The following is a 10,321-nucleotide window of genomic DNA, read 5'->3' on the forward strand; positions in this document are numbered from 1 at the left end:
GAATTTTGAATGCCAGTGTGCAACACCTGAACCTTGCCTTGTCCGTTCTCTTTGTATTTTAAGGTATGTGTCATTTTATTCTTAATGTTGCCATCTAAGGTTGTTTTGTAGAAATTGCTGGTTAATGTGTTGAATGATCCTGATATGATTCTTATTAAATTGAAGTAAATGTTGATTCAAGCAAATGTTTGTTTGCCACCATTAGTTAACCATGTGGCCATGGCTTTTTAGTGAGGTTACAAAGGAATTAATTGGTTGCTAAATGTTGTGTTTATTCTCACCACATGTATATTCTTATGAAAGGGGTTAATGCTGTAAATGTGTGTGTTAATCAATTTAATGTTGAGTGTGTTTGAACATTGTTAAACATGTTTGAATATTTAAGTATTTATATTTAATGTTGAGTGTGTCTGAACATTGTTGGACATGTTTGAATAGTTGAGTATTGATGCTTAAAGTATTTTAACTAATAAATGGAATGCCAGTGTGCAACACCTGAACCTTGCCTTGTCCGTTCTCTTTGTATTTTAAGATCAAGCAAGAGAACGTGGTTGTGCCGTGCCCCAAGCTCCCCTAGACTTGGAGGCCGGTAATACTACCAACAAGGGTTGGCAACCCCTCAAAAGCAAAATAAAGTGTTTCAACCAATAACCGACGAGATGCGCGTTTAGGAGAGTTTTAATTGCACAGGAGGGAGGTGAAGGGAGTAGCGAGCTAGCTCTTTGTTTTGTTTGAACATCAACAAAAGTGACGTATCCCCGCTATTGCTGATACAACCTTTAAAGGTATTATTTTGTATGTTTCTTGATAGATAAAAAAGATAAAAACAATTATAATAATCTTCAAACTTAAATTACTATGAAAAATAATGACACTGCACTAATGAGATATTGTGATCATTGTTTATATCTACTCAAAGTCCATTGAGAGGTTGCTTTTCTGATGAAGTTGAAAGTGGAGAAAGTTGAAAAGTTGTCACAGAATAATCCTCCATTTTTAGTTTACATATCTTTTGAGGCATCATAGAATGAACTGTTATCTGGAGAGATCATTGCTTTTCAGTCCCTGTGTGGAGTTAACCAGACAATGAGGACAAATTCATCTTGGCAGAGTATACAGCTTTGGCACTGTACAATACATGGGCCAAATGTCACATCCTTTTCACTGTTTCATAGGTATTTTGAATGTGTAGTCTACCTGTTTCTGTCTGGATTTGTTAGCTTGTCTGGCCACTCCATTCACTGCCATCAGTGTGTGCAGCATCAGCAGAGTCGGCAGCTGAGGCCAGACTGAGGTCAGGAAATGTTCCATTTTCCGCCTCTTCGTCATTTTCATCCTCATCGCTGCATCTCGCCTGAAAGGCCTTATCCAACAGAACCTGACGGCTCTCCCTGATGTATGCTTTCCTCAGCTCCTCAAAGTGTGTGCTCTCTGTGTGTTTTTGTGTGTGTGTGTGTGTGTGTGCGCGCATGTACATGCAAATACAGGTTTTTACATAAAAACATGAGCATTTAAGTACCAAAAGAAAACAAGCAAACAAAACTCCATCCAAAACACAGTACCTGTGCATATGATGCCTTCTTTCATTACCCAACTATTCGATCATGTCTTTTAAACATGTGCTTCAGTCTAGCTGAGCATACAGCTAAGGTATCTTGAGGTTAAACTATTCTGCCATAGCATGTCCTTACCGTCATGACCTATCACTTTGTCTGTGCTGTCCTCCTCCAGCCCCTCTGCCTTTGAGACAGCCTCCAGTGAGAGATGCATGCCTACAGGTGAGGTGTCCATGACTTGCACCTGGTCCAGTGGCTTGGGGTGCTCAAGTGACTCTCTGAAGGAAGGACAGTTTTAGGTGTAAAGCCAGTATGTCCTGTGTGTGTGTGTGTGTGTGTGTGTCTGTGTTTCTCTGTAGTGTTTCAATATGTAGGCTTCTTGTTCGGTCAATGGTGTTTTAAGCCCCCGACGTCGTCTTCCAGGCAGCGCTGCCACTGTCGACTTAAAGGCACCTAATCGTACCTAAACGTAACCCTAACTCTAACCTTAACCCGTGCCTAACCCTAGCGCCTACCAGGCAGCGCTGCCTTGAAGACAACATTGGGGGCTTAAAACACCAAGAAACTTCTTGTTCAGTCAGTGTGTGGCATGTGCATGAACACTTCCTTACTCGGCCTGAGGCTCTGGGTCTGGTTGAGGGCTCATAGGCTGCGGTTCAGGAAAGCACTCAATACTCCTGCAGTCCTCTTTAACACCATCAGCAACACTAAAAAATGCAGAGAAGAAGTAGGCTAAAGAATATTGACATTAATTTTGCAACTGCACAATATACCTGTGCTGTGCATAAAAATAACAATACTAATCTTCATTTAAAGGGACACCAGGCAACATTTTCGTGTTAATTAATCATCTTCGTAAGTCGGTATATGGTTAAATGACTCATTACGGGGCGAATGAAGGCTCTCTCGCCCGCCCCTACTGCCTGTAGGAAGAATATCCCACTTGCAAGTTCGGTGTATCCTACCCGCCGACCGAAGCAGGATCAGTTTACAGCACAGAGGCAGGCTAACGAAACGCTAGAGATTGTTGCAAACGTGTGTGTATAATGGCAGAGCCGGCGAAGAAGCAGCGAAAACCCTTGACGGAAGACGCAAAGAAAAGGAAAAGAGCTTCAGACCGAGCGAGGGGGAGTTTCGTAGAGAAAAAGCATCAGGCTTGCCTGGTGTCCCTTTAGATATAGAATAAAGTATATTGAAAGGTTTGGATGGATACCAAGTCCTGTTCCCTGTGCCCCAGCGGCAGGGCTGTGTGGAGGAGGTGTCTTGCGTGCTGGGATGCTGCGTCTCCAAGATACTTATTTCATCCCAACTCTGAGACTTCTTCCTGTGCAGTATGAGATTATCATTGACAAACACACCCTGTTTTACAGGCCTGGTCTTGATTCAGGTGGAGAATGGGTCTTCTATAAGTTGGGGATATTTCCTCAGGATAAGCACCCAGTTTTCATAAAAGATTAATAGGCTATGTAATATAACTATTGGATATACAGTAATCTCTACACACACACACACAAACACACACCCATGGGTAAGATGCCTCACCTTTTGCACAGGCACCTGTCCTCTTCAAATTCGTCATCCAACATGGTTATGCTGCAGCTGCAGTAATCAAGGACAGCAAGGTATAAAGAAAGAGAGCACATATAGACAGAGCCGGACAGTAACGGAGTACATTTACTTGAGTACAGTACTTGAGTACAATTTTGAGGGATCTGTACTTTACTCGAGTATCATTTTTGGGGAGTACTCATGACTTTACTCAAGTACATTTGAGAGGCAAATATTGTACTCTTTACTCCACTACATTTCTATCCATAACCGTGAGTACACATTACTTAGAAAAATCTCGGAAACCCTCAATTTGTTGTTTCCCTCTCAAACGTGATTGGATTGTGCAGGCGCCACTGATTGAGACAGCCTATCAGCAATCACCTTCAGCTTTCCGCCAAAGTCAACTCTATGGTCAGATTTAGATAAGAGACGAAGCCATAGACGAAACAATGGATGAAGACGCAGCAGGTCCATCCCGGGAACCTGAGGCCCCACCTCTCCAGACTATTTCAATTTTCTGAACAAGTTAATGATAGTTTTCACTTCAAGTGTTTCAATTACAAAATAGTATTTTGTATTTGAAATACGTATTTTAAATACATGTATTAGAAATACTGCCCATCCCTGGCAACATGGTGAAAATATGAAAATGACTTCTCCTAGGTATTAACATTAACATTTTTCATAACTCCATGTCGGACGTTTCTGTACATAAATGTGAGAAACTGTGGCAGTAGTAATGCAATATTTGGAAAATGTAGGCTACTCTTGCACTCTTGATACTCAAGTACTTTTAAAAACAAGTACTTCAGTACTTTTAGTTAAGTAGACATTTGACTGTTGTACGTTTACTTGTACTTGAGTAAAAATTTAGCAAAGGGTATCTGTACTTTTACTCAAGTAATGAAGCTGTGTTCTCTGTCCGCCTCTGCATATAGATAGAACACACTTTCCAATGGAACATGGAACTGGTAATTTATTTACTTAAAACAGTATCCCATTATTTATGCAAAGCAAATCTTTGCTCACAGATGTGGTCCACTTTTGGAGTCTCTGCAGCCAGCAGCAGTCTTCAGCCATGAGTGGCAGCTGGTGGCAAGAATATTTCCTTCATCCCATCTTTGCTGCTTTCTACCACATACAGGGTGGATACATTTTCTCCTTTTGATAACAACTCTAATGAAAATGTTCATAATGTCTGTATGTAAAGCTGGTTAGTGCATGGTAAATATACAGTGCCTATAAAAAGTCTTCAGCCCCATGCTAAAGTTGACTAAAAAGAGGAATTAAAAAAATCATCTTTTGTAAATGGATCTTAATGACTTAATTTAAAAAATGAGGAAAAATCCAACCTTTAAGGACACCAATTTTCTTTGTGAATGAATAATGTATCGTAAATAAATAAATGTTCTTCATTAAAATACAGGGTGCATAAGTATTCATACCCCTATGTTAAATTTCCATAAAAGCAGACAGATTTTTTATTTTTAAAGGCCATTTATTTCATGGATTCAGGGTACTATACATCCTGATAAAGTTCCCTTGGCCTGGATTAAAATAACCCCACATCACATACCCCTCAACATACTGTACCTAGAGATTGGGATGGTTTTATTTCAGTTAGCCTAATAGCTGGTTTGATTTGCATTGAGAGATGATCTTAAAGTGGAAAGTACCCCATGCCAATCGTGAGATATGGTAAAGGGTATGCGATGATGTGGGGTTATTTTAATTCTAAAGGCCAAGCGAACTTTATCAGGATGTATAGTACCCTGGATCCATGAAATGGCCTTTAAAAAAAAAAAATCTGCCTGCCTCTATGGGAATTCAACATAATGGCATGGATACTTATGCACCCTGTATTATAATGAAGATTTTTTTATTCCTCTTTTGGTCAACTTTAGCATGGGGCTGAAGACTTTTTTTATAGGCACTGTATAGGCTAAACTCACCGACGCTTCTTCCCGTTCGAGTCAGACACACTGTCACTGAGATTATTTCGAAGGATGCCTTTCAGCTGTCGACCCTGTGCATTAGCGACATCAGTACCACTGCTGCTCTGCAGGTTGGTCTGAGGTAGGCCAGCCGCAGATGCGCTCATCGGACAGTCCATTTGGTGCACAGTGGGCTCTTGCTGACGGGATGTGCCCTTGAGAATACCTTTCAGGGGTTTCGATGGTCCAGGGTCATCCATTCCCATGGACAACAGCCTGTCAGAAAGAGAAAAACATTTTCTCGTTTTCTTTTGTTGTTGTTGATTTTTTTTTAAACGTTTTATAATAATAAGTAGCCTATGGGTTGATAATAATTATTTAACTTACCCACACAGTGATTCATTTAGGATTTGTGTAGCTTTATGTCTAGAATGAAATATAGCGTAATAAGCATGGCAAGGCCCAAGCACAGCTAACAATTAGCCGGCGTGACGTTGCCTCATGAGATTATGACGTTATGACCTCTTTGGTTATGAGTCAGAGTAGGCCCGATCTGCTCAGAATGTGCTCTGAGCAAATGTAACCTTCCTAGAAATAACCGCACTCTAGTTTTCACCTGGATTTTCTGCTGGCCTAGGCCTAAATGCAACAAGTTTGCAGTTTAGGTCCATGTAATAGGCTAGTATATCGGTTTATATACTTAACATCAGACCTTATCTAACACAAGATGCCACACAACTTCTTAATAGGCCATGGTTCTTTCCTAACTGAGCTATTGCATTTTGTTAGCTGGCTTGTCTGGTTATGTAGACCAGGTTCAGAATGCTGCAGCGCGCCTGCTTTAATCAGCCAAAGAGGACACGCGACTCTTACTCTCCATTAGATTTCTATAGCAGCTAGAATTAAAATCCTAAATTGAAATCCTATCAAGGCCTATAGGACACTTTAGGCTACATCCACAATCTTCCACTGCTGGTTCACTGATGAGCGTCTGCTGTGTCGAACGAATTATAATGTTAAGAGGTCACATTCAACACTCTCGAAGGTTCCTCCTTGTGGAATGAGTCGCCTAGTTTTCTGAGTCCCTGTGGTAGTTTTGGGTCTTTCAAGAGGGGTTTTAAGACAGACTTTTAATGAATTAATATGATTTGTATGTTTATTTTATGTTATTGATATTATTATTATTATTATTGATGTTGCTTAATGTAGGATTACCAACATTTCAAATTAATTAATTAAATAAATAAATACATAAATAAATCATTTCTAACTATTGTAATTCTGTAGGTCACTTGGACATAAGCATCTCCTAAATACTATAACCATAACCCATAAACTATTTTATTTCTATTTACCATTAGGCCTACTGATATAAGTCAAAGTCAAAGTCTGCTTTATTGTCAATTTCTTCACATGTCAAGACATACAAAGAGATCGAAATTACATTTCCCACTATCCCACGGTGGAGACAAGACATATTTTACCAATTAGGTCCACAGACATAACATTCAAGTAAACAATATAAAAAGTAAATAAGAAGGCACATACAATGAAGAAATAAGAGCAGCAAATTTTGGGTTTAAATTGTGTAATTGTGCATACAGTAGACAGTCAATATAATAGTGCAAAAGTCAGGCCAATAAATGGCTGAGGTAGTTCTGTTTGACCTAAGTATGCAAGTGGCATAGTGGTGCAAGTTATGTAAGAGCAGCAGAAGTGTGTTCAGAAGTGTTTTCAGGACATCAGGACAACAACAAGTTGCAAAGTGTGCAAGTGTACAAGTGGAGTAGTGCAGGTGGAGTAGTGCAAGGCAGCCATTGTGGGTCCAAAGTCCAGGATGTTATGTAGCTGAGGGTGGAGGGGTGAGAGAGTTCAGCATCCTAACAGCCTGGTGTATGAAGCTGTTGGTGAGTCTGGTGGTGCGGGAGCGCAGACTTCTGTACCTCTTCCCAGAGGGCAGTAGATCAAACAAATTGTGAGCGGGGTGACTTGCATCACTCACAATTGTGGTCGCCTTGCGGGTGAGGTGGGAGGTGTAAATGTCCTTCAGGGAGGGGAGTGAAGCACCAATAATCCATCCAGCTGTGTTCACTATGTGCTGCATATATGGAATACCTATTTGTTTCATAAATACTACCATGATATAGCCTGACAAGCCAGACCCACATTAAAATGTAATTTGCTGCTGCTAGGGTGCGTCTAGATTTCTAGGCTAACCATGATACATATTCCTAATAGAAAATATCCTTTGCAGACTGTGCCGAACATTCCATTCTTTCATACTCGATGGCCTTATGGCACAAAAAGGCTTATTGTATGATTATGCTACATGACAGAGATACAATATACCCACCACTGTAATCAGGAGAAATAGCCCTTTCAAATGGTATAAAATATAATTAATAAGTTTGAGGAGAACATACATAATTTTAAAAAAATATCTTTAAAATTCAACCCCAATGAATATAAAATAAATAAAACACGAAAATATCAGTTTGTCAAGATTAATCTAATTTTTCTCCCAATTTCTATTGTAGATAGAGAAAAACATAGAGTGTATGGGAGATTCACAATTTTGTCCTCTACTCAGTGATAAAAACAAAAAGTTTTTTCATACTTGATGCCCTTGTGAGACAAAAAGGCTTATTGTGTGGCCATGCTACATGACAGAGATATACCCACCATTGTAATCAGGAAAACTAGCTCTTTAAAATGGTACACATCATAGTTAATACATTTGAGAGTACCACACATTGTTTTTAAACAAAACCTTCAAAATTCAACATCAAAAAACGTGAAAATATCAATGTCAAGATGAATCTTTCTTTTCACCTAATGTCTGTTGTAGATATAGTGTGCAAAGGATAGCCAGTGTTGTGTTCTCCTCAGTGAAAAAAACAGAATCAATTTAATCACCTTTGGTTCAGAAGTTATGATTAATTTACTCATAACAATTTTTAAAGAGTAGAATGTAGAATTTCCCGGTTTGGCATCTGACCTAAAATTACAGATATAATGGTCATGTAAAAAAAATAAGATGTTTTACCATCAAAACAAGCTCAATATGGGATGTCTTACTGTATTCTGAAGAGGCTAAATCAATTGTGGGGAGGACAGATAAAGGCTGAAAGACAGACTAGCTGATTGTAACTGCTTCTCCGTGTGCTTCATTCTACTATGAAAACAAGAATATAGAGACACTGGCACATGTGTTAGGTTTACGAAAGGAGAAATAAATCATTTTAGTCTTAAACAATGTGATTAAATAACCAGGAACAACAACTTCAGGTAAATAACAAACATATGTTTACAAACATGCAGTAACTATTAGAACTACAAGAATGACAAGACAACAGTATAACAAAGATCAACAAATCTTACATGGTGAACAAAACATCAATTCATACTAACATTCACACACATATATATAAACAATTAAAATGTTAGAAGAAATTCAATACATTTAACAACAATACAGCATATAATTCGATACAATATATAATTATCGATATCATTTGCCCTACACATAAGGTGATACACTAACGCCACATTCACACCAGATCCGTGGTGTGTGCATTGTCACAGCTGTGGCATGGTTGTGTGTGTGTGTGTGTGTGGGGTGTGTGTGTGTGTGTGTGCATGCGCGTGCATGCGTGTGTGTGTCCATCTAAGCCTAGCAGACGATGGGGTGTAAATGCTATTGGAGTTGGTGTCATCTAAACAGCGTATGCATACACATACACATCTAAACAGCGTATGCATACACATACACACCGTGCATAGGCTACTGCAGTTGCGTAAAGACAAAACACCCCCTTAGAAAATAATGTGTCGACGAGTAGGCTTGGGTGTATGAGCTCCCATCATAGTTAGCCACCCAAAAACCTCATAATCGTAGCAGCCAACCTTACAGCCTAAAAGCTAAACAATACTAAGACACATTTATAACAAATCTTCAGTCATGTATTAATGAAAACAGCAGTCAATGAATAAAATCCTTACGTTACACCATCGGTGATCAACACAGTCTTCACGTCGGTAACGTAACATTAACGTTGTCATTCATGTCAGATGTTTCTATCTAAGTAAGCTAAGCAACTTGGCTACAAACAACTGTAAATTGTGCTATACATATTACGAAGGAATGAAACGTTTATTTGACAATAAAATACCGATTAGGTGTACTTGACATAGCCTACAGTTGGCAGTCATGAAGCACGGGAACTTTATCGCGACTACGCGTCAAGGACATGTTGCAGCCATAGACAGTAAAAGATGCAGTTGCAGCCTCTCCTGATGCTAACGTTACCTAACTTAGCTAGTTTTCTAGCCCATAGCATAGACAGTAAAAGAAATGGACGAACAGACTCCGTCGTTTTCAATGGGAGGGCACTGAGTCAAATAGAACGATTTTTCAGTTGGTCCCCCCAGTACTGCGCAGCCTCACACTTAACTTCGTGACGATAGCCATAGAACTGAATCTTGTAACTCATATGATAGACACACAGAAATTCTTCTCACATTTCCTTCGCCTTCAAAGTCATCAAAGTTAAACATTTATTTATGTATTATTATTAATATCATCCTCACCAAGTCGTGTTAATGTTGAAGCTACCATACATGATCATCTTCAAAAACAGTCATGCTAAAACAAAACAAAAAAGTTATAGCCTTGAAGCTATTTTCTTTCCACTTTTCCGACCTACGGTCAATCCATCGAAAACCTCTGAAATGATTACTGCCGTTTTTTTTTGTTTTTTTTTTAAATTAGGTTGCCTCTGTGTAATGCTTTACCTTAACATACGGTCGTGTATGCTAGGTTTTGCTTACGAGTTACCGTCATAGACAGTTAGGTGGACTGAGCTTCTTATCCAAACAGTACGGTGATCTCCCTACGGCGCGAAAGAGAGATTACGTCAAAGCTAGCTTCCCTCCAACCAAACAAGCTAACCATTCTTCTTACGGGTAACCAACGTTACGGACGAGGTAGTGGAGTCTGTTTTGCCTTTGTAGTGTTTATGTTGATTACACAAAAGCTACAATATCAGCACAGGATATATGTTATATGAAGTTATGGCATTTCAAAAAAATCCTAGAATGAATGGACTTCTATGGGAGTTAGCAGAGAGGTGGTCCCTCCAGCCTACGTCGATTCTTCTACTTCCGGGAATTCGCCTGCCCCCTTGGCCCATAGACATGATCTTGCTCCGCCTTAACAATCTTTGATTAGAATGGGCCGTCTGCAAAGGGCTAAGCAAGACATAATACAGCCACTAGAGT

At 39.4% G+C, this 10,321-nt stretch overlaps 1 protein-coding gene across 4 annotated transcripts; it reads right to left on the reverse strand.

The window, feature by feature from the left end:
* Positions 1–888: 888 nt before the first annotated feature.
* Positions 889–5,564, reverse strand: LOC121710083 (protein phosphatase inhibitor 2-like). Of its 4 annotated transcripts, none has more exons than XM_042093971.1 (9): positions 5,429–5,564; positions 5,060–5,317; positions 4,137–4,268; positions 3,099–3,155; positions 2,770–2,880; positions 2,168–2,263; positions 1,692–1,834; positions 1,198–1,431; positions 889–1,065 (listed from the first exon to the last, which is right to left on the reverse strand). In XM_042093971.1, the coding sequence occupies exons 2-8, from the start codon at positions 5,305–5,307 to the stop codon at positions 1,217–1,219; spliced, it is 1,002 nt and encodes a 333-aa protein (XP_041949905.1). In that variant the 5' UTR covers positions 5,308–5,317; positions 5,429–5,564; the 3' UTR covers positions 889–1,065; positions 1,198–1,216. The 4 variants fall into 4 exon arrangements, with proteins under 4 accessions (XP_041949905.1, XP_041949904.1, XP_041949906.1 ...); XM_042093970.1 differs by having other exon boundaries at positions 4,137–4,283; XM_042093972.1 differs by having other exon boundaries at positions 4,137–4,238; positions 5,429–5,563.
* Between the last annotated feature and the right edge of the window lie 4,757 nt (positions 5,565–10,321).

This window comes from Alosa sapidissima, chromosome 5, assembly GCF_018492685.1.
Source record: "Alosa sapidissima isolate fAloSap1 chromosome 5, fAloSap1.pri, whole genome shotgun sequence".
Classification (NCBI taxonomy): Eukaryota; Metazoa; Chordata; class Actinopteri; order Clupeiformes; family Clupeidae; genus Alosa; species Alosa sapidissima.